General features: G+C 34.8%; 4 protein-coding genes across 7 annotated transcripts; 3 read left to right on the plus strand and 1 right to left on the minus strand.

Moving 5' to 3' along the window:
• Window positions 1-3,295: 3,295 nt before the first annotated feature.
• LOC104820655 lies at window positions 3,296-4,225 on the plus strand. Its single transcript, XM_010551194.1, has one exon. It carries the CDS (start codon window positions 3,345-3,347, stop codon window positions 4,188-4,190), a length of 846 nt encoding a protein of 281 aa, XP_010549496.1. The 5' UTR covers window positions 3,296-3,344; the 3' UTR covers window positions 4,191-4,225.
• A 3,352-nt stretch (window positions 4,226-7,577) lies between these two features.
• On the plus strand, window positions 7,578-9,977 carry LOC104820656 (F-box protein At1g30200). Its single transcript, XM_010551195.2, has 2 exons — window positions 7,578-8,953; window positions 9,593-9,977. Exon 1 carries the CDS (start codon window positions 7,733-7,735, stop codon window positions 8,927-8,929), a length of 1,197 nt encoding a protein of 398 aa, XP_010549497.1. The 5' UTR covers window positions 7,578-7,732; the 3' UTR covers window positions 8,930-8,953; window positions 9,593-9,977.
• A 1,909-nt stretch (window positions 9,978-11,886) lies between these two features.
• On the plus strand, window positions 11,887-13,392 carry LOC104820657 (probable ribonuclease P/MRP protein subunit POP5). 2 transcript variants are annotated; one of them, XM_010551197.1, is made up of 2 exons: window positions 11,887-12,169; window positions 12,913-13,392. In XM_010551197.1, the coding sequence occupies exons 1-2, from the start codon at window positions 11,989-11,991 to the stop codon at window positions 13,197-13,199; spliced, it is 468 nt and encodes a 155-aa protein (XP_010549499.1). In that variant the 5' UTR covers window positions 11,887-11,988; the 3' UTR covers window positions 13,200-13,392. The 2 variants fall into 2 exon arrangements, 1 of the variants encoding a protein (XP_010549499.1); XR_772955.1 differs by lacking the exon at window positions 12,913-13,392 and adding an exon at window positions 12,721-12,905 and having other exon boundaries at window positions 12,082-12,169.
• A 735-nt stretch (window positions 13,393-14,127) lies between these two features.
• Window positions 14,128-20,984, minus strand: LOC104820658 (proline-, glutamic acid- and leucine-rich protein 1). 3 transcript variants are annotated; one of them, XM_010551198.1, is made up of 13 exons: window positions 20,655-20,984; window positions 19,766-19,882; window positions 19,580-19,647; window positions 19,174-19,279; window positions 17,802-17,873; window positions 17,539-17,598; window positions 17,315-17,444; window positions 17,025-17,209; window positions 16,696-16,880; window positions 16,200-16,327; window positions 15,518-15,792; window positions 15,066-15,309; window positions 14,128-14,983 (listed from the first exon to the last, which is right to left on the minus strand). In XM_010551198.1, the coding sequence occupies exons 1-13, from the start codon at window positions 20,919-20,921 to the stop codon at window positions 14,298-14,300; spliced, it is 2,523 nt and encodes an 840-aa protein (XP_010549500.1). In that variant the 5' UTR covers window positions 20,922-20,984; the 3' UTR covers window positions 14,128-14,297. The 3 variants fall into 3 exon arrangements, with proteins under 3 accessions (XP_010549500.1, XP_010549501.1, XP_010549502.1); XM_010551199.2 differs by having other exon boundaries at window positions 19,580-19,644; window positions 20,655-20,921; XM_010551200.2 differs by having other exon boundaries at window positions 19,766-19,878; window positions 20,655-20,741.
• Window positions 20,985-24,824: the final 3,840 nt, after the last annotated feature.

A 24,824-nucleotide genomic window follows, 5' to 3' on the forward strand; every position in this document is an offset into this window, starting at 1 on the left:
GATCAAAGTAACACACACATATACATATACAAATTCACATGTTTGCGTGTGGGTATGTCCCAAACCTTTGACAATATGAACCTATTGTCGAGACATAACTGAAAAAGAAATGATTAGTGTAGAAAAATAAAATGCGAAAATAAAATAAGACAAATAAAAAGGAACATAATTACTTTTATTGTTATATTTCTTCTTCTTCTGGTTACATTATAATGAAAATGGAATACATATTTATAGAAAAATTAAGAAATGAAGTAAAAAGAAAATATAGATACAATAGAAACAAATCAGATACACAATATTTGGTATAATGATATTGTATCTATTATTATTCTCCATCATATCTCAAATCTTATTTTACTCCCATCACATATTTATTTTTCCATTTTAATATTCTCCCTCATGATTGACTTTGAAAGAATGAAAAAGTCAATCTTGAATTGATAATGTTATAAACCGTCCAGACATTTTCATTGTCTCTGAAAAAATTTATAAACACCAAATTTTATTCTTTTAGAGAGCATTAACCATTTTCAGGGGTATATAGGAATGTATTGTTCCTACAATATTATCATTAATATAGTTACAATTTACCCTAAATATTATACCTAGAATATTGTATTATATTTTGCTATATATTAGAGTGTAATCTTTCACTCATTAATAATAGAAAAACATTTTCCCTATTATATATAATCCTATATTTTGAAGTTCTTATTATTCAAACTTTATTTTTATAATAGTTAAAAACACAGTATTTATGTATCTTTTATAATATATACTCAATCATTCAGTGAAAATGTTAGGTTTTTACGTTAATATGGAAGAAAAGTTGTGAAATGTGATGGACAATTAATAGATAGTAATTTATAATTACAAGTGATCTGTAAAGTGATATTGTGTTATATTGATTTCAATTATAAATTATTTCACATGTAGGCGATATAATATATATATATAGTTTTTTTAAAAAATTTAAAATATTATCTAAATATTTGATCATACACAAATTATATTTTTGCAGTGTTTAGATATTAAATAAAAAAAATTCAGAAATATAATTTTATTCATCCTAAAATCTATTGTTGCAGATTTCGTCCCGTAGTAATTTATATTGGAATTATATATATAATAAACTTTTGGCAACCACATTTTTCCACCGGCCGACAACTTATGTTTTCCGACGGCATTACTCATTCATCAATCATCGAACGATAAAATAATTGGAAAATATCTCATTATTGTAATAATAATTACGAAGACTAAGGTGATGACTAGGAATTTTACTGAAATATTACAAACACAAGTGTGTCTAAAATTGATTTTACAAAATTAACACGTGGCAATTACCCAATTGAGGTGGGTCCCATGTTTGGCGGCTCTCGTGGATTTTAACGTACAAGTGTTAGAACACGAATCGTATCTTGATAACTTGTGGCATATATCATCACACCTTTATTATTATTATTATTATTATTATTATTATTATATTGTTGTTATTATTATTATATTTTTATGGAGCGTAAATTTCGATATATATCATTGATTCATTGATATGATGTCAGTGGTGGCGGATCCAGAAATTTTTTTCAACGGGGGCAACAAATATAAATATGATATAAAATATAAAAAACTAATAAAAATATATTATCAGAAAAATATTTTTCATTATATAGCTAAATTCTCCGATCTTTCATTTTTTTAAATCTATCCCTAACAACTTCATTTATAATTATCTCAAACATATTTTTTTCGATAAAACAAATTAGAAAATCACTCAAAGGCTGATCACCAATCCGATTACGCAAAGTTATTTTAACATGACTAAAAACTGTCATATAAATGAGCAATTTTGAATTTATTCCGTTAAATAGATCATTAAATTTTGGACACTGTAAATTTTTTTGAGAAATTTCTCAATAGATTTCTCTGTTAAATCAATTATGAGATTTGTATAAAAACAAATTTATTAATATGATAGATATTTAGAAATAAATGAATAAAAGATAAAAAAAAATATTTAAAATAAAATCCAGAATACTTACATATTTTTGTTGGTTTTAGTTTTTTGGATTTGATTATTATTGGATTTTTATTTTTTTATTTGATAAAAGATTAAACAGAATTAATTTGGAGTTGGTAAAGAATATAAAAAATGAAGGAGAATGTGAAATTGGTAGAAAAAAAATTGAAAAAAAAAAGATTTAGGGTTAAAAAAATGAGGGGGCACCACTTAATTTTTAGTGGGGGCATTGTTATAATTTAATTAAAACTATAAGTAATATTTTTTTTTTTTAAATGTGAATGGGGGCATGTGCCCCACTTATGTGCAAGTAGATCCGCCCATGTATGATGTACTCTCGAGTCTCGACTTTGATTTTGTAAAAATTATTTTTTAGAAACTCAATAATTCAAAGAAAACGACCGTAATTACAATATATATGAAAGAAACCGATAAGGATTGAATAGAAAACATATGAGTTACTTTCATTTCGAATGAACAAAAAAAAGGATTATTCGTAATCTTATAGTGAATAATTAGATTTAACAAAAAAAACATCACTTTCAAATATCTGCAATTCTTGTATAGATATTATATCAAATATATAAGTAAACTATATAAATTTATTATTTAAGGCGGATAAGACAATAATATATATGATTAGTTTTTATTGAAAATATATGAAATTAATATTAGATTTTAGTAATTTTATATGAATTAATTTAAGCAATCAAATATTCCTTTTAACGGTATTAAAAACATAATTATAATACATAGCTCTACTGCTATATTATTGGCGTGTATTCTATTGCGTTATATTAATAATAAATTAACAAGGTCCAATATCTGCATCATGACAAATAAAAATTCGTATTCATATCCATCTACACGTGTATATCTATATAAATAAATTCGGATTTCAATATCATATTCCATATAGATTCTACGCGATTATTGTGAGCGTAAATATTCATCTTAATTCATATTTATTTATATTTATTTTTGTTTTTTAGGAATTCAAATATTTCCATGCAAACAATGTCAACATTATGAATTAATTATTAATCACGCTTTTTCCGGCCACCAAAAGATGATTGGGCTTAATTTCCACGTAATTCAAATCAAATCACAACAAGAACAGACAAAAGCTAGGCGGGACGAAAATGCAAATACCACGGTCCTGAAGGGCAAATCCGGAAATTCACAAGCTCAATGATTCGATTTCTGACTGGATTTCTCCTATATAAAGGCTTCACCTTTCTAAGGATCAAAGACTTACCCGAATAACAATAACCTTCAGCGATCATATCCCTAAACTCCAATCACGTAACCGGATCGAAAAATGACCAAAATACCCCCGTATCCCGTCGAAAACCCTAGCCTCGAACCCTACGAGACCCGAAAACGAAGCCCTAGAAGAGGAATTTCGCCCTTTTCGATCATCTTCTCCGTCTTTACGTACATTTTGATCTTTTATGTCTTCAACGTCTCTCCTTCTTCGATCTTCAAAGACTCCAAGATCTTGTTCATCATTTCCAATACCCTTATCCTCATCATCGCTGCCGATTATGAAACGTTCACCGATAACGAAAAACACGATCTTGATCGTGAATATGCGAAGGCGAAACCCTCTCCGATGTTTGCACCCACATACCGTGAAAACCCTAGAATGAAAAACGGAGAAATCGACTGCCTTGCAGAAGAAGCAACCTCGAAAGATATCATTTGTATACCGTCATCTCACGAGGAAGTTCCCGAGAAAATACTTACTTTTGTGAGCGAAAATCCACCCGAGAATGCAACCCTCGAAACCTCAAGCCATCTGCTAGTTCAGAACGTTGACGAGGAGAAACCTTGCGACGCACGTAACATAGTAAACCCTAAACCTAAACCTAACCGCAGGAACAAGCCGGATAAGGTACGGACCGGACAGAAACTGAGACATGTAAGAGAGGGAAGATACGATGGAAGCGGAACGGATAGATCGAAATGGATGATTGTTCATCGGAAATCGGCGGCGGGAAGGAATATAACGACGGATCAGAAATGGGAAAACGTCGAGGAAGAGTCGGAAGAGTTTTCGAAAATGTCGAACGAGGAGTTGAATAGAAGGGTCGAAGATTTTATTCGACGGTTCAATGAACAGATGAAATTACAAACACTTAGAAATCGCCAAATCTCGTCGTAATTAAAAATAATAATAAAATAATTTTGGTCATCTTCTATTTTATTTTTTTATTTTTTTCTTTGGCTTTGTCATGTCGTCTTATGGATTTTTCTTTAGAGTTTGGTGATGGCATTATCATTCTTGCCCGTGAAATTTAACCTATTAGGGACTTTTTTGTTTCTTTTTTCTTGCTTTTAAAAATATTTTCCTGAATTTTTTTATTTAAAATTATATCCATTATATAAAAAAATATCTTTATTTTTCTATTTTAATTTCACCTCATACCTTTCTATATTTTCCCATATGTGATACTATGATCAAAATTGCAGTCTGGTTATACGTTGGTCATAATAACCATAACGTTAAATTTATAATATTCCTATTAAAGTTAGTTCAACAGAAATAATGAACTCTATTAGCATAAATACAGTTGTATAAGTGTGTATGTATAATTGATGTTGTATTTAAAGAAAATGTCTTGTACATCGCAACATTAAGTTCGAATAAACAGAAAATTTTCATTCTCTCTCTTGATTCTGTTTCTCTCTCTAAAATCAGAAGCTTTCAATCTTTGATCGTGCATATGACATCAGAGGCTGGTGTTGTTGGAGATTAGCCCTCCCAATTATCTAACCCCGAGAAGAATCCTAGATAAGATAGGAATCAAAGGTAAAAAGCACAGAGTTATACAACTGTGTGTATGCTAACAGAGTTCGTTATTTTTGTTGAACCACCTCTAATAGTTACTATCAAATGATTAGTGAGATATATAAGAAATGAATATAATGAATTAGTATGATCACCAGAAATTTTAATGTTATGACCAATATATGCCCAGATTATAATTCTGATTACAGTGGTCAAGGATTACAATTGGGAAAAGATATGAGTTGAAATCAAAATAGTAAACGGAGAATATTTTTTTATAATGTCCCCTTAAAATAGATTGAAATTAATCAATATGTGAATGTTGAGTCTGAAAATTACTCAAAGTCGGATGTATGAGTACACATAATATCCGTGAGCTCGAATTTTTATTTCAAAATTCGGGTGCATACTTATATATCCAATAAAATTGTAAAATCATTCTTAATAATTATATTAATAAATTACGAGATTGTCTTTAATATTTTTAAAAAATATAAAATTATCGATTATATTTTTTGAAAATTACTAAAACACGCCATTTATTTATTCAAACAAATACAAAATTATGTTTAGCTTTTTTTAAAAAAGAAAAAAAAAATCAAATTCAGCCTCGCGGCTCATATAATATTGGGCTAACGTAACAATGGGCCACAGCCCTTAGGCCCATTTTAGGAACAGCCCACAATAAAGTGGTCGGTAAGCTCAATAATTATATTTCAACATCTCTAAACTTGATTTTAATTTTAATCATTGTGATTTGTTTTGGAAAATAATTTCCTAGATAGGGTTTAAAAAAGTACTCGAAATTTTGACCTAGACGATTGGAATCTAATTCAAATAATTAAAGAAAAAAAACATATGAAATTGTTAAAAAAATATATATAAATATTCCATTATTTGAAACATATAAATAAATATATAATTTTTTTGTGAAATAGTGATAATATACAAATATATCTGATTTTTAAAATAGGAATGTTGTTTAAGGCCATCACTCTGAAAAAATATATTCAAACAATTATTGTTTTGATGAAAAATGGATAATATTTTGGAGATTTATATATTTATATGAAAATATTATTGATGTATTTATAGATTAAAAAAAGTTCATTTATGTATTCTTATGAGATTTTTTTCCCTAAAATAAATAGATATGTGGGATTTATTTAATAAAAATATATATTATCTATGGGATAGAAAACCCTATTAACTCTATTCATACATCATTTTATCCGACCAAAGCTGTTTTTATTCCTCAAACAAACCAAAAATCAATATCCAATATGAACATTAAAGATAATAATAGATAAAAAGTTCTTTCAAAGTAGCTTTTTCAAGCACTATTTTTTCAAAGATTGGAAAAAAAACAAGAAAATGATTTGCATAAAGTTTTTATAAATTATCTTTATATTTTGTACTTTAATAAATCATGATAGTCTTTTGGTCCCATTTCTTTGACACATATTTTTTTTTTTTCAATTTTGTTAGAAAAAAAATTCCAACTAAATCTTTTGAGATGTAGAATGCAAATTAAATTCACATGTTTCCAAAAGCCGAAATTCAAGGAAAAAGGAGAGCCCTATCTTTCTAATATTATGGTATATATCTAATAGGGGACATATTCTTTGAGATCGTCCCAAAAATATTATTTTCATCCAATGCATACAAATTTAGTAAAAAAAATGTATTCAATATATATATTTTTAATTTTTTTCGTGTAAAAGAAATACTTAATCAAATATAAGTAGGATTTTTGTTCCGCTAAAAAAAGGTATCTATATACCTTAAATATATTTGCCAAATCATAATAGAGAAGTAAAAAAAAAAACTATATAATAATGTAAAATAAACAAGATTTTTTAAAATCTTGAGGTGAAATAGTTAGTTTGTTTTACAAAAAATCACAATCTATGCTTCTGTAAAAAATATATAATCGCTGCAGAGTATATAATATCTCAGATAAATAGTACAATTATTCACTATCAAAATAACTAATGTCTACATAATTCAATTCAATTTCGACTCGAAATCCGAAATTCGGTCCGGTCCGATCCTAAAAATAACGGACTTCGGGTCGAGATATTTAGGTCTAAAAAGTTTTGGATTTTTGGGTCGGGTTTAGGTTGGAATTCGGATTAGTCTAACAACCCGAATTTTAAAAAAAAAATAAAAAAAAATTCAAAGAACATTTTTAATAGGCCGGTTCGACCCGATCCAGACTGAACCCAAACCTAATGTCTATAGGATTGAGCTTCAGATTTGGTAATTTAGATTCAAAAAAAAATTGTACCGGTCTGAACCCAAACCCGAAACTTCGGATCAAGTGTACGTTCGGGTCAGATAGTCGGACCGAACCAATCCGATTGACACCTCTATAGTTCACCATGTTTGTTGGTCATTTTTATTTATGACAATGAAATAATTTTTTTAAGAATATTTAGCAACATTATATAAATGCAGATTTATTTATAATTTGATTAAATTTGGGTAGGAAAATGTTATTTTCTCTAATAATAATAATAATATGAATAATGAAATGCATAAATGCAGAGTTATTTGTAACTAGGGTTTTATTATATGCCCTACAATTGGTGAATTGAATTCGATTTTAATGTGCACCAAACAATAATGAGTATCATTAATTGCAATTAAAGATAAAGATTTAGGAAATTAATTATTGTCCCATCAAATGAAATAGACCACCATTTTCATAAATAAATAAATAAACAAATACCTCTCAGAATCCGAGAGAGAGAAAAAAACTCATTGTCATCTTCATCTTCATCTTCTTCTGTGAATACAGACAAAAAATCAGTGGATCTATCTATCTTCTTCTTCTTCTTCTTCTTCTTCATCGTCATCCATGGCGTCTTCTCTTTCTCCTCGTATCTGCCTCCATCTCTGAGCGATCAACCATGTCGTATCTTCTTCTTCCAGATCCCATCTCCCCGATCCAACCGGTGATGGCTCAATCCTTTGAATCCGCCGCCGTCGACCACTTCGATCGCCTCCCGGATTCTCTCCTTCTCCTCGTCTTCGACAGGATCTCCGACATCAAGGCTCTCGGACGATGTTGTCTCGTCTCCCGGAGATTCCATTCCCTCGTGCCCTTGGTTGAGAACGTCCTCGTCCGCGTCGATTGCGTCATCTCCGACGACGATTCCTCTTCCTCCGCCGTTGATGATCCTCGTTCCGCCTCCGCCTCCGGTGCCGGTGCCGCCGCCTCCTTCTCCGATGCCGCCGCTGGTGGCTCTTTCTCCTCCTTGTTCAGGCTCTTCTTCGGTCCGATTTTCAAGCCGTTTCAGGCGCTAGGTCAGTTTCTGGGTCCGAAGCGATCGTACCTCGACTCGTCGGCATTCGGAAATGGCAACGGAGGCGGCGAGATCGATCAGGGCGGAGTCACTCATCACTCACCGACGCAGGTTCTGAGGAATTTCAACGAGATTCGGTTTCTGAGAATCGAGCTACCGAGCGGTGAATTGGGGATTGACGATGGGGTTTTACTGAAATGGAGAGCTGATTTCGGATCCACGCTCGACAATTGCGTGATCCTTGGCGCATCGTCGGTGTCTCGAGCGAATCCCGTCAAGAATCACGAGAATTCCGTCGATTCATCCTCCATTGATGACATCGGGAACATACCTGAGTCGTTCTACACCAATGGCGGACTGAAACTTCGCGTAGTTTGGACGATCAGCTCGTTGATCGCCGCCTCGGCACGGCATTATCTGCTTCAGCCGATCATCACAGAACACAAAACACTTGACCGTCTGATTCTGTCGGACGCGGATGGACAAGGCGTTCTCAGTATGAACAGAGAACAGCTCGAGGAGCTTAGGGTCAAGCCATTGTCTGCTTCCTCTGCTTCGAAGCGAACCCTCGTGCCTGCATTGAACATGAGGCTATGGTATTCCCCGCAACTGGATTTGCCCGATGGAACAGTGTTCAAGGGCGCGACATTGGTGGCCATTAGACCGAGCGAATCGAAGGAGGAAGCGTGTGATGATGATGATGCTTCTTGGTTATCGGATTCGTTCGAGGAGCCGTATGGAACAGCGGCTAAGATGTTGATCAAGAGAAGGACTTATTGTCTGGAGATGAACTCGTTCTGAATCCGGATCATGCCCAGGTTTCAGGTACATTGCTTGATCAAACCCGTGATCCATGATTCGATTCATTGCTTAGTACTCATTAATAGTTTGACAGTGAGATTGGATTGATCATATGATCCAAATAAGGTTCGAAAATGATGATCAAAAGTTGAGAATTAGAGATTATGATTGTAGTTTGAGTATACCCTTTTGGTCACAGCTTCATTCTCGTGGCGAATTGATCGGATTTCGGTGGATCCATACTGTTGGATCTGCAAAGCTTGAACATAATTCTTTAGTTCAATTCAAACCCAATGGCTAGATTCTGGTTAAGGGATGAGCAGAGGTATATGAACACAAGTCAAATGGAAACTTTTCTTAGATGTCCCTCACTTCCAAAGCTCTCTCATCTTCCATTGATGAATGTCGCAGTTTGTGGAACAATGAGCTGTGAATCATCGATAATCGATTCATCGAATGAGTTTAAATATGCAAAGTAGTTTTGTATGCATGCATGTATGTATGCCTTGGTTACTAATCTCATATAGGGTCGTCATGGTTTTGATAACCATGAAGACTTTCGGTTCATATAGAGTTTTAGATATTAGTGTGTTTTCTAGCCAAAGGAAGCACATGAATCACCTTGGTTACTAAATCTCACATAGGGTCGTGATCGTTTTCCAGGGACTGCAAATGCGAGATCCGTCATCGGAGATCGGAGATTGGAGATAGGGCGGGTAGAAGACTCCGACAACATTGGAAGTTAAACACAGGACAGGAACATCATCGGAACTGGTCGAGTAGATAACCCCTTCTCGGATCGAGGGTCGTCTTCAGCCTCGTAAAAAGCCTTGCTCGGGTATCCGCGGGGCGGGCGGAGGAGAAAGAGCAAGCGAAGCGAGAGCACCTGTTTGTGAATCTAACAAAGAGCCTTTCTTCCATTGGAGAAAATATAAAGGTTCTTGCTTGGATATTGCCCTGAAAATGGGACTTGGAAATGGAATAATATGATCTTAAGACAAAGAATGTTAGTGTTCCTAGTTTTTTTTTTGGGGGGTCGTTGTCCGTAGAAAAAAACCGAACCATATCGAAACGAAAAATGTGATTCCCTTCTCGAATCGAAACATCTAAAATTTTCATAATGTAATATTTTTGAAAAATCGATTTTTTCGGAGTTCGAACCAAATTTTTAGTAGACTCAAAAAATCGAAAATTTGTTAAAAAAAAATCTAAATTTTTATTAATAAAAAACCGAAAATTTGTTAAAAAAATCTAAATTTTTATTAATAAAAACTGAATCGAAATGAATCGAACATGAAATAATAATCGATTAGTATATATTTTGTATAAAAGAAAGAATCGAATCGAATAATTTTTAAACCGAACTCGAATTGAATACCGAAATATCCAACCTAGAGATGTCAAAATGGGTCGGGTTATACGGATCTACTCAATCCGATCCACTTATAAACCCAAATAGTTAGCCCATTTGGTTAATTTTTTAAAATGGGTTAAATGGTTAACCCATTAAACCCATTATATATTTAGTTAAAATTAAACTCATTTTGTAACTAATTAAAATTGTTATATTTAGATATATAAAAATTAATATATATAGATATTTATATATATACATATATATGTATATGAATTAAATCGAAATATTGGTCTCGTTTTCGAATATAATCGTACCGAAAATTTCGGTTTCGTTTTCGAATCGAAGTGTATCGAAAAATTCGAATCGTGTCAAAAAATTCGATACTGCTCCGAATCGTACCGAAAAACTCGGTGTCGTTTTCTCATCGCCGAAAAAGTTGAATCATATAAAAAACTCGGTACCGTTCCGAATCGAATCGTACCGAAAAACTCGGTGGCATTTCCGAATCGAATCATGCCGAAAAATAGGAATCGTATAAAAAATCTGATGCCGTTTCGAATCGAATCGTGTCGAAAAATTCGAATCATACCGGAAAACTCGACACCATTTCTGAATCGAATCGTATTGAAAAAACCGGTGTCGTTTTCGTAACGAACCGTTCAAAAAATCTAAACGATAATATTTTTAAAACATGGAATCGAATTTAAAAAATAAAAAAAGTATGATTTTTTTAAAAGAAATGTATAATTTTTGTTATAAACTATCGAATTTTGTATATATTTTTATTGAATCGATAAACCGAATCGAATATTAAAATGATAATTTTTAGGTTATATGATTATACATATTAATAGTTATACATATGTATAAGCAATTTGTGAATATATAAATGGGTTTATATAGTTTATACGCGTTTAATGGGTCGATCCAACCCAACTCACTATTATTAACGGGTCGATTCAACCCAACCCGTTTATCCTTCAAATCCAAATGGGTTGGTCAACCCAACTGACATCACTAATCAACCTAAAGTAGATGGATGTTGTTGATAATCTATTCGAATTTGATATTATATTATATAATTTTAAAAGAATCGATTCTAATATAAAATTCGAAAGGTTTCAATTTTAAAAAAAAAAGAACGAAAGAAAGAAAGTGAATTTAAATCGAATCGAATGGAATGGAGGAAACCGCATTTATAGTTTTTCTAAAATAATTATAATTAAATTCTAATATAAACAAATCAAAACCTAACCAAAATCCAAAATATATTTTTTAGCCTATGGAAATAACTTGATAAATAAGATTTTATCTATTTTGCAAAAAAATCCGTATCATATGTGGTGTAAAAGTGAAATAAATATAATTATTTTAAAATAAAAAATCGAATCCAAATTAGTTTTAATGGAATATAAAAAACAACAAATAAATTAAAATAAATACTTTTTATTAAAAAACGAACTTTTAATAAAACAGGATTAAATCGGACTTTGAATAAATATATATTTTCTTAAATTGAAAAACCCAAAAAAAATAATTGATAAAAACCATAGGATTTATTTATAACTTTAATTATCTGCGATTTAGGGTTTATGCCTAAGCGCCTTATAGTGGAGAGAGTAGCCTCCCCCTCCTGCAGTCGCATACTCCGGCGAAGTGTCGCTGCTGGCGAGTTTCTTCCCGCCGTCGGTGACCGGAGATCATGGTGGCGTTCAAGAACAGGTACCTGTTAATGGAGGTTTTTCTGGATCCCGACAAGGATCTTCTGGGAGAACGAAGCCCCATCAATCTTACACAGCTCAATCTCTCTGAAGCTATCCGAGAGAGTATTCGCCTTAACTTTGGCGAATGTGGTCTCGGTTCTTCTCAAGGATCGTTCCAAGGTAATATATATAATCCTTACAGCTTCGATATTTTGTGTTCTTCGTCTTCGTGTTAATTCGGATTGTTCGGGTTCTAGGGTTTCGATTCGTTTGGTGATTTTGGAGCTTTTTTTCATCCGATTTTGATTTGAGAGAATGCTTTAGTGAATCAGAGATTGTGATTTCTGAATGATGTAAAAGTCGATAGCTTTCAGATGAAACTGGATTTTTCTCAGACGGGGTTTGATCTTCTACGCACTAATTTGTGAAGGGGAAATTTCTGAATTCTAAAATCACATCTTCAGGTTTCTGAATTCTGCTTGATTCCAATTTTCTAGCCATTGTTATGTTCTAGGAGGAAGATAGATGCCATTGCCATATCCCTTTCCATTCCTTGATCTTTCTCAGTTTCAGATTAATGCTGGATAATGCTTGGTTTCATGATTCCTTCATTACATGATCTGTCTCTGTATTAGCTTTCTGGAATGAATGATCTCTCTGTTGAGAATTTCATATTTCGAATGTCCTCTTACCCGAATATCCTCGTCTTGTGTATAACCTCGTGCTTGCAGTTAAATACGTGAATCCGATCACGAAGTTATTCATAGTAAGCGTATCGAGAGAGGATTACCGACACGTTTGGTCTGCAATGTTCATGATTCCTTCATTATATGATCTGTTTGTGTAATGAATGATCTCTCTGTTGAGAATTTCGTATTTCGAATGCCCGCTTACCCATCTTGTATATAACCTGGTGCTTGCAGTTAAATACGTGAATCCGATCACGAAGGTGTTCATAGTAAGAGTATCGAGAGAGGATTACCGACACGTTTGGTCGGCAATGACGATGGTTAGAAGCGTCGGGAACTGTCGTGCGGTGCTGAATCTGCTCGATCTATGCGGCTGCATCAGGGCGTGTAGAGAGACGGCCTTGAAGTGCGAAGAGGCGAAGTTCGAGCAGCGGAAACTCATGTCGAAAACGAACTTGACGGACGAGGAGATTCAGCGGATGAATCTCTGTCTCGAGAGGATTAAACTCTTGGAGAACTGATTTATTTTCTGGGGATCTTTGATCGCTTGTCTTCATACATTTTTTTTTTAAAACCCATTGGAAGTGTATAATTTAGAGTACGGTGTGTGTACAGATTGTAATGTTCGGATAAAAACCTTAGTTTTGTTCATGTCTGAAAAACTAAGCCGAGTTATTTTGATCTTAGAAAATTTTTGAAGATTAGGTTTTTGTATTGACTTCTGTTTGATTTTAGAAAATTTTTTATTATTCGGTTTTTGTATCGAATTCGGTATGATTTAGGTATTCGGTTTTTATTGATAAAAATATTTATTTCTAAAACTTGGTTTTTTCGGATTTTTTTATTTAATTCGATTTGGTTCTATTTTTGTTCCGTTTTATTTATGTTATTTTTTTATTAGCAAAAGTATTAATTAATAAACTGTTTTTTAATTTATTTTCCATTCGATTTAATTTTAGTTTTTCGATTTAAAAAAGTTCATGATCATTTGGATTTTATATCGAATTACAATTCTAAATTATTTGGTCTACATCCGTTTGTTTATTGGGTTATTAATCAAATGGACCAATATCCTTTATTTAAAACAGATACTAAAGTGCAATATATCAACAGCTTTTTTTGTTATTATTTTAAAAAAAAATCTATTTATTGGATATTATGTGATAAAAAATTATAGATATTTGATAATTAAAATTTTATATATCTTTTGACAAATTTTGTATGATTCATGTCGTGGAATTTTACCGAATTGTATAAAATCGATGGCATCAATTGTTTAAAACTGCACCGTAATGATATTACACATGCATTAATTAATGTCAACATATTATTAATCTCTCAATTATTTCTCATTAATAATAATAATAATAATAATAATAATAATAATAATAATAATAATAATAATAAAAATAACTATTATCATCTAATTTAATGTAGAAATCCATCACAATTGCAAAAAGGCTTCATACTTTCTTTCATGGAAACAAATGTAAGATATTACACAAAACTTTATGGCATATGGAAATCTCTAACCATCCTGCAAAGTTTGAAGTTTTAACACAACAAAACCTCTGATGTTTCACCAGAAACTGGATTTCTTACACTTAAAACAGTTTCCCCTAAGCATTGGATTCATGTTCGGATTCGGACGAAGAAAGATAGTCTTCGGCCTGAAGACTCGGAATCGAGTCGTCGTCCGAATCATCTCGAGCTTCTTCTCCCGTCTTTTCCTTTGCCAGGGCCATTGCATCCATCAGACTGTTCTTCACCGGTCTGTCTCTCTGGTGACTCGAATCTACGTGTTGGATCTCTGCATTTTCAATTTCGGCCGAATCTCCTTCGAGAATAGTAGCAGTTTCATCAGAGGCGTGCCCCCGAGCCCTTTCGGTTGATTCAGGAACATCTTCTTGAACATTCTCAGGCTCGACCATGGCTACATCATCTTGAACGTTCTCATACACAACCGTAGGTACATTTTCCCCGAGTTTCAGTTTCTTGATTTCGGGGAGAGATACGGTTGTCTCTGCAGCTCTCTGATTCTCAGTGTTAGAGGTAATGTCATCGGTTTCAAGCCACCTGTTGCATAGATCGTCATCCTCATCGAGAAACGGGTGATCGGTCATACCGTTCCCGATACCATTCGTCTTGTTCGAAGTTAGCAGGTTGCGCCTTTGTCCTTCAGGGTATCGGTTGGTAAGGGATGGGAGATCGTCGAGGGGAAGTGCCCTAGGGTGTATGAGAACTTCGAGGGACAAGAGAGCGTGCGCACAGAATTCAGCAACCTCCATTTCCGACTGTAGTTTACCTGACAAAAAAACCCATGTTTCAGTTCTAAACTCATGTTTCTGACTTTCGTAAACTCCAAACTATGCCGATTTTTTAGTTACCTATTCGGAAAAGCTCAAGCCCTTCGGCTAGAAATGCAGGCCGGAGACGTGAAGGAGACAGAAGGGATGCTAAAAGGGCACGGAGTGAGGCGAGCTGAAACTCCACTGGACCTAAAATGGATTCACTGGGAAGGAATCGGGTAGAATAAGCGTCTGCCCATCCCGAGTTACAAGCATTTGATGCTGCCGCCATTAAAAGACTGTCAATGTTTGCTCTCCAACTCTCAGATCCAAAAGCACCACCCTGCAAATCCAACCAGACAAGAATGTGTAACTTATGACAATTACTTCGTTTTTCATAAAATGGATACAGAGGCCATATGTTTTCGGAAAGGAAGGTAAATAGCCACAAGAGAGAGAGATTCAGACATGTAATATTTCAACAAGAGGAACTTAAAATGGATATCCACAAGAGTTCAACATTCATGGTGACAAAGAAGTGAAGAACTTACAATGGTGAGCAGAGTTTCCAATGCCTCGAGGGCTGCTATCTTTAAAGACAAAGGGCTGCTCGGATGATTATCCGGGACTGCCACTTCTATAGCATCATTATGTGGTGTGATATCAATTCCGGTATTAGCCTTTCTCTTTTTACTGTTTCCACGAAGAACCATCTCGTTAGAAGGTTTTGGATTTTTGCTGGACAGTGCGTCACAGCCTTCAGCACAGATGGTTAGATCTGCAGTAGCATTCGTGACAACTTCCTGAGCCAGATGCATTGCCATTCCTGTCCAGAGAAGGTCATAGGCAGAAGTGTCAGCCTGATTTTAATCACCCGAAAACTCAGAGGCAAATTACTAGCAACACAGAAAAAGGCCATCAACTTCAGCTATATTGCAAATAATAGCAACACAAATAATCCTGGAATGATCCATCATGAGGTTGAGGTATCTCCTTTCCTGCCCCTATTGACCTTATGAACTTTTCCCTGCAAAGATGCATCCTTAGAATAGGATGCAAATTCCTATTTACAGATCAGGATCTTTACTATTTCAGTTCTTCCATGAGGTCAGGGATCAAGGTATTGCAAGACAAGTTTGCGAGGATACACTATACAGTAAAATTTCAAAGGTATGAAAAAAAGATAACTTCCATGTTCTAAGATGCAAAAGCAAGAATATCTCATGGAATTACCTACACCCATGGATATGAGCAAGGTTTTAGTGATTGAATAGAGCTTTATCCTCAATTCTGGCAAAGAACATTTCCTGAAGTAACTTGTAACAAGTCTTATCACAGATGCAGCGTGCGGTAAAAATTGACTGCAAAAAGAATCACAACACGAATAAGTTATATAAGGGCATGGCTAGGTGCAATAGGAATGCGTGTCGGAACAACTAAAAATAATATGAAACGAAACTATAGCTCGTGACAAAATAGTAGAATATGCACTGGATCTGCATCCTCACAGAATTTCGATAACAAAGAGATGTCTCACAGTCTCAGTAAAACAGTATCAGTTGAGTCGAGAACTACCCAAAAAATTTCTTGTACTGTTCAGTAGAAAATCAGTGAAATTCAAGTTGGGATATATTTGAAATAACCTTTTTAACCTCAGTATAAAGGCCCGGTTATATTATTGTCAAAAAGTATTTGACTTTACTGAGGGAATGAAAAGAAAATGGCTTACCTCCGAATACTCTTTATAGTAGTAAGCAAGAGGTCCAGAGCAGAAGAATGCAAAGTCGGAAGTTCAGCACAAACCAATTCTTGTTGGATCGCCGTCATGAAGGGTGACATGGCGCGTGGTAAAGAGCCATTCACTGACAGCACTCGCTCAATAAGGAATAATATTGAGCGGATTGGAATATTCACCTGATGGGTAAGGAAGGAATATCAAGATCTTCAAAAACAATATGATGGATTTGGAGCAAGTGTTTACTTTGAATCCAGAGTAAACAAAAGGGATCGCACAGACAGACTTAAGCAAGGGATTATGAGCCATTGACCTAATTATACCTTAGTTTTGTATGAGCTAGTCAGCATTGTGGAGCAGCAAAACATAATTGCAGAAACTCTGGACACAATCAATTGCTCAGACTCCACTGATGCATCATTCAAAACTCCATTTGAACCTCCCAATGGAGGAGGAGACTCCTTTCCTGGTTGAACCAATAATGAAATTGCCTGTTTACCTTTTGTCTCTGCAGAACATGTCAAAGCCACGTCAATTGATGTTCTGAGACGTGAGAAAAGAAAAAAATAGCACACAAAGCAGATGAACAAAAGGAAAAGAAGATAAAGTTTACCTTCTTCTAGACCTTGGAAAAAGTTATTCAAATGCATGTTTGCAGAAATTAAAAGCTTCTGCATCATCAACGACCAGCTCCCTTCGTCCCCCTTAGCTTTCGGAAGCAATGCTAGAAAGTGAGAGAGTTTCTGAAAGTTGACCATTAAGCAAATAAGTATTTTGCTTCATCATTTGCTTGCTTAGTTGATGTAAACGCACAAAACGAGAAAAAATGAAGACTACCTTTAGCATATTATCACTGGTTTTCCCACAAAATATTTTGGAAGCAATGGCTGCCTCAACCTGCAGGTAAGAATTTATGTCAACTAAATATGATCGTGACATGAATAGTAAGCAAACTATTACCGTATAAAGTTTGTCAATTGTCACTCAACTAGAGACATAGGCTTAAAATATGCAACTGCTGGCACTCCACACACAATGTACAGAACCTTTCGATCAACATTTTATGTATTTCTAGCAAATATGTTACACAGAAAGCTCACCTTGTCATAATTGCTATAAAGGGCAGCTGGGAAGAAGATTACAATTGTGCATAGCAGATGAAGAGCTCCTTCCTGCCAATAGCAAAAGACAAATTAAGATTGAAGGCTCAAGCAAAGACATGAGAAAAAAATGGTCGATGATAAGATATATATGACAACTCTCATAACAATTGTCATAGCAATTCCGGAATCCTATGTGAGCTATACAGCACAACTAGAAAGCGTTAAAAGATCCAATTCAATAGCTAACTGAAATAAGCACGGGAATCAAATTTTGTAGTAGTTGGAAACATCACAATATAGTCTTTTGCATCCTATCATCAGGAAGTTACACAAGAAACACATGGACTCAATTGTAGAGTATGATGATCCTCCATGAGATCAGTGTTATCAATGGCGTATGGCGCTCCATGGCGTCAACCCAAAAATAGGCCATAGATATATGGCGTTCCGCCATAACGGATTATGGCGTTTATGGCGGATAAAAAAATTATTAGTATATTTATAAGTATAAAATAAAACAATACCATTATATAAGATTATAACAATTATAATAAATCTTTCCTAGTTTTTTTTTATATGTAAATTGAAATTATAACTAACAAGATTTGATTTTCAATAGAATTTATATTTAATTGTTTAAACTAGTTATGTGTTAATTTTAATGTAACTGAATTAAATTTATATAAATTAAGTAAAAAATAAAATTTTAAATTAGTTTTCAGTTTTTGTTTTAAACTATATAAATTTAGTTTTATATAATTTTTAATAATGAGTTAAAATTATTTCAATGAATGAACTTCATTAAAATATTATTATTATTATTAATTTTAATTATAATTAATCTATTAATTTTAAATTAATAATTAATAATAAAATATAAAAAAAATCAATTTATTTAAGTATTATGTATCATTAGGTATCCTCTTAAAAGTATCTTCACCCACGTGCCTTTTTACTCTCCCCAACCCAGCCACTTCCTCTCTCTCCTTGCCTCTTTTTCTGTCATCATCTTTCTGCACATATCTAGGTTTTTTATTTCTCACTAACATATCATCGGACATGTCGCTATCACTAACAGAAGGCGCAGAGACAGAGGTATGCGCCCTATCTTACTAAGTTTCCGCCATGGCCCGCCATGACGCTATGTCGCCATGCCGCAATTGCGGCCGCTATGGCTAAAACGCCATTTTCGCCAGGCCATCTAAAAACCATGGCGAAGACTTGAAAATCCGCCACGCCATGGCGCCATGGCCGCTATTTAACAACACTGCATGAGATTCGGACAGATAGATGCATTCCACGCCTACACATCCTAATCTAAATGACACAATTTCAGAGTTCAGACAGATGAGTGCATTCACCCACTTACCCATAGTGCTTCTGAAGCATCCTCGTCCAAAAGCTTTATGATGGGTTGGATAAGTTTCGAAGCATGTGAAACTGCATCTTTTTTTGCATGCGGAAATCTAGCCAACCTGTTCCAATCAAAAGAGCATCAACAAAATGAGTTCACTGTCCACCCTTCCTGACTGGTCTTTTAGATTAATTGCTCAAATCGTTAGTGCATACCGATACGAAAATTCCATAATTAACAAGCTTAGAAATAGCTCCCTAGAGTCAAATAATTTAAACTCCATAGCCATTCTGTTTAAACCGATGACAGGCTTTCACTGATTTTTTGGAGGAAAAAAAAAAGAGATCCGCAAAATATGAAAGTGAAGGTATCGAATATCAGAAAACGGAAAAGAAAATCCATGTGATGCAACACTACAAACCTTGTCAGAAGATCTGAAATGGAGGTACAGGAAGCCACTCTAACAATTCTAGAACCTCCTGGATTCTGCTAGAAATACAAAAATGACAATATTTTCAAAATAATCAGTGGATAATGATGAGAAAAAGCCTTGAATGGCAGGGAGAATTAAGGCAGAACAATCTTGGTGTAGAACTAAGATGCATACCCGAATATGTGATAGCATCGTATCAAACCAAACAGAGTAGGAAGTAAAGAATCGATCAGAGCTGCATTCTTGACAGGTTACTCCCATCAAACAGATACCTGCCCAGCTTTTATCTGGCTAAAACAAATAAAAGAAAAATGGTTCACATGTATAGACAAAGAACACATCAACAAAGAAATGCATCCATCTGGAACAAGTACAGAGGCAAGATGAACATATGGAACTTCTAATGTATATTTACTCCAGAAAGAATAATTGAAACGAGCGGTCAATTGACCATGGATTGCGAGCATATATAAACATGACCTATAATTATATCAGTCTTGTGAACATATTCCCTTCTTGTATAAACACAGAGATCAACTAAAATATGTACTCAGAACCACTAACCTATTTCTTCCCGCACGATTTTATGATACCTGACTCACCCGTAGAACAACCGGAATCACCACTTTACTACCTGGGTCTAACCAAAATCCAAATTTCCCAACGGCTCTGGATTAAAAATTTAAACTTCAGAGCTTCCAAAGCGCGAGAAGAGAAGACTATGATAACAACCAAGTCAAAAAAACAACATGGGCTGCAGAAACTGAGAGCTTGAGTGCAACGACAAATCAGAACCAATGCAGGATTAAAGAAAAGTGTCTGCTTTTTAGCTATAAACTTCAACACATTGATTATAGCATTTTAAAAACAAAAACTTTGGCTAATCGATACCAGCACACGAAGTGTAAATTTCATTCAGAGCTAATGCATAAAAAAGTATCAATCGATTCAAAACCACAACAAAAGAGAAAACTTTCAGCCCATACCCAGTAATCTAATTCTGAAAACTTTCCCTAGCAATAACTATGAATCCCAAAAGCAGACATTAAGACCAAATTCGTACCAAATTTGAAGAAACAAGTGTCAACAACCGATCAACCCAATCATCAACGACCGATTTCCATTTCTCAATGAGCTTTTGCTCCGTCGTCTCCGTCGAAGATTCCGATAATAGCCTATGGGTCTGGATACTCGACACAACCTTCGACAGTGATAGAGGATTCGACAGAGGCTGCTTCTCGTGCGGAACATGTTCGGACAACAGATTCCGGAGAATCCGAGGCTTCAGTCTCACATCGCTCACGCCCTCAAATCGCTCGAAAGCCGCCATTGTGCCGCAGCGAAAGAGACCAGTTGCAAGGGCTTTGCCCGGAAAATTAGGGTTTTAGCGCTGCAGCTTCAGGGTTTCTATTCTTTTTTTCCCCTCTTTTCTATCGTCGGGGTTATCTGAAAACACCCTGTACTTTCTTACTTACACATTAAAGCCCCTTTACTTTTAAGTATTTAAAAACTGACCTCTTAGCTATGCATTCTATCAAACAACCCCCGCAAACACCGTTAAGACTACAATCACGTGGCCGACGCCGACGGAACGATAGTGTTGGGAGGTCAAACCGAAAAAGAAAAAAAAGCATTATTTTCTTTTCTTTTAGTTTCAATTTTCACAAAATTTACTTATTTTATAAAAATAATTATTTTTTAGATTTTTCATACAAACTTTCTCCGAAATCGAACTAAAAAATATGTGCATTTCATTAAGATAACATAACTAATTAACAATAAAAAAGACAATACAAGCAAAACACAAGAAATTTCATATAAATAGGTTACATGATCCGTGACGGATCTAAAAAGAGATATTATTTTAGGGTAAATTTATTTTTTACTATGAACATTTTTAATTTTATGCGGACTAATAGAGAGATAGTTTTATCGGTTTAGTAATTTTTCTTTTCGTTTTATGGTTGATTCCGGTTTAGTTTATTTTGGTTTTCTGGTTTGCTGTATAAAACTCAGTTTCTTTTCTATTTTTGAAATATCAGAAAATTGTTCCAAAATTGCTTTGTTTCTTCTCTCTCGAATCTTCCCAGATCTGGAATTACAAAATGGTATCAGAGCCCCAAATCAAGTTTTTCTTTCATCGATCTTCGTTTTCTTTTCGATTTTTCCTTTGAATCGCTTGATTTTCTTTTTCGACGATGTTGCATTCTGAGGATTCTGTACCTCAGAATGTTTCTGGTACTACTGCGGATTCGGTGTCTGCACTCGATCCGTATTTGAATCCACTTTATCTTCATGATGCTGATAATATGAGCTTACAACTCGTAACTTCAAAGCTCGTTGGTGAGTCAAATTACAATGTGTGGTCGCGACTTGTTTAGAAGGCTTTGCGCTCGAAGAACAAGCTCGGATTCATCTATGGAACGGTTCCTAAACCTGCATCCTCACATCCTACTTACGAGACATGGTGTCGATGTGATGATCTCGTCACTACTTGGATAGGTAACTCTGTTTCTGATGAGGTTGCCAGTATGATTGTTTATCTGGATTCTGCTAAGGATGTGTGGAGGCATTTAGAGAAAACGTTCAAGTTGAATAATGTTTCTAAGATCTATAATATTCAGCAGCAGTTAGACAGTATTCATCAAGGCTCTATGAGTTTAGCGAATTACTATAATAAGCTAACTTCACTTCTGGAAGAATTGAAGAATTTTGAGCCATTTCCTTCTTGTACATGTACTGGATGTACATGTGGTGGATGACTGTACTCGGGTTGTATGGATTTATCTGTTGGTAAATAAAAATGATGTTTTGTTCAAGTTTCCAGAGTTTATAAATATGATTGAAACACAGTTTTCTGCTCATATAAAGTCAGTTCGAAGTGATAATGCTCCTGAGCTCAATTTTACAGATTTATTTGCTAAGAAGGGCATTATTCACTATCGTTCTTGTCCTTATACGCCTCAACAAAATTTTGTAGTTGAGTGTAAGCATCAACACGTTTTAAATGTAGCCCGAGCTTTGTATTTTCAATCAAACATTCCATTGGTATATTGGGGTGAATGTGTTTTAACTGCTGTTTATCTCATAAATCGAACACCAACTCCTGTTTTAAACAACAAGACACCCTTTGAAGTTTTGATGAACACAAAACCTGAGTATACACATTTAAAAGTTTTTGGATGCTTGTGTTATGTTTCGACACAAGTTAGGGATCGTCATAAGTTTTCACCTCGGGCTAAAGCTGCTGTGTTTCTTGGTTACCCTAGTGGTGTTAAAGGATACAAGGTTTTGGACTTGGAAACTAATCAGATTCTGATTTCCCGGAATGTTGTTTTTCATGAGACTGTCTTTCCATTCAAAGCTTCTGATGCTGTTACAGATCATTCTTCATCTTCTAGTTCTTCTTTATCACCTTTCTTTTTGTATGATGATTCTGTCTCAGCATCTCCAACTTCAAACATTCCTAGTCCTTCTGAGTCTGAGTTGTTGTCCCCTGTATCTTCAGATTCTTCAGATTCTTTTATCCAACATTCTTCTGATACTGTGATGTGAATGATGCTGCATCTATTGGGAATTCAGATAGACCACAACGGCTGGTTAAGACACCTACTTATCTTCAAGACTACTATGTTTACATGCTTACCCATTCTGAACCTCCCACAGAAACAGCCAAAACCCCATATCCTTTGTCTTCTGTTATAACCTTTGATTCTTTGTATCCAACCTATAGAAAGTTTGTACTTTCTGTAGCCTCACACCCTGATCCCAAAACCTATAAGCAAGCTGTACAGAATGATCAATGGAAACAAGCTATGCTTTCTGAACTTGATGCGTTAACAAGGACAAAGACTTGGTCTGTTTGTCCATTGCCAGATGGTAAACATCCCATTGGCTGCAAATGGGTGTTTAAAACAAAGTTTAACCCTGATGGTTCCATTGAGAGACATAAAGCAAGGTTAGTAGCTAAGGGTTATACTCAAGTAGAAGGCATTGATTATTTAGAGACATTTAGTCCAGTGGCAAAGATGACCACTGTTCGACTCCTTCTTGCACTGTCAGCTTCGCAGAATTGGTTTATACATCAGCTTGATGTATCTAATGCCTTCTTGAATGGAGACTTGTCTGAGGAAATTTTCATGACATTACCTCCAGGTATGCTGAGCTTAAGGGGGAGTTTATTCCTCCTGGTTATGTTTGCAGATTGCAGAAATCTTTGTATGGCCTCAAACAGGCATCAAGGCAATGGAACATCAAACTATCTCAGGTGCTGATTGAGGCAGGTTGTATTCAATCTAAGTCTGATCATTCCCTGTTTGTTCTGAAACGGGAAGCTTCTATTGTGGCTGTATTGGTGTATGTTGATGATATCTTGGTGGCTGGTAATTCTGAGTCCTTGATTTCTGATGTTAAATCTGCTTTACATCAAGCCTTTCAGACTAAATATCTGGGTAACTTGCAATATTTCTTAGGATTGGAAGTTGCTAGATCCAAGTATGATATTTCTGTTTGTCAAAGGAAGTACACTCTTGAGTTACTGGAGGAATTTGGCATGCTTGGTTGTAAACCAGCATCCACACCGATGGGCTTCAGACATAAACTTTCTTCTGATTCGGGTGAGTTGGTTTCTGATGCTCTGCAGTACAGAAAACTCATTGGTAAGCTGATCTATCTTGGTATTACAAGACCTGACATTTGTTTTGCTGTAAACAAATTAAGTCAGTACATGTCTCAACCTAGATCAGATCATTTGCAAGCTGCTTTTCGAATTCTGAGGTATCTTAAAGGTTGCCCTTCGCAAGGTTTGCTGTATCCAGCTGCAAATGACACTCGTTTAAGTGCGTATTCGGATGCGGATTGGGCTGCTTGTCCGGATTCAAGAAGGTTAGTGACTGGCTTTTGTGTTTTTCTTGGTTCGGCCTTAGTTTCTTGGAAGTCGAAGAAACAGGTCACCATTTCTCGAAGCAGTGCTGAGTCCGAATATAGAGCTTTGGCACATACTACTTCTGAGTTGTTATGGATCTCATCTGTGCTCCATGAGTTGCATGTGGATTTTTCGAAACCTGTGACTTTGTTTTGTGATAGTGTTTCGGCAATTCACATTGCAAATAATGCAGTTTTTCACGAGAGGACCAAGCATATTGAGTTGGATTGCCACTTTGTGAGAGATCAAATCAAGCTTGGTTTCTTGAAGCCTTTGCATGTGTCCTCAAAGGATCAGTTGGCTGATGTC

Source organism: Tarenaya hassleriana, unplaced genomic scaffold, assembly GCF_000463585.1.
Source record: "Tarenaya hassleriana unplaced genomic scaffold, ASM46358v1 Cleome31, whole genome shotgun sequence".
NCBI classification, from domain to species: domain Eukaryota; kingdom Viridiplantae; phylum Streptophyta; class Magnoliopsida; order Brassicales; family Cleomaceae; genus Tarenaya; species Tarenaya hassleriana.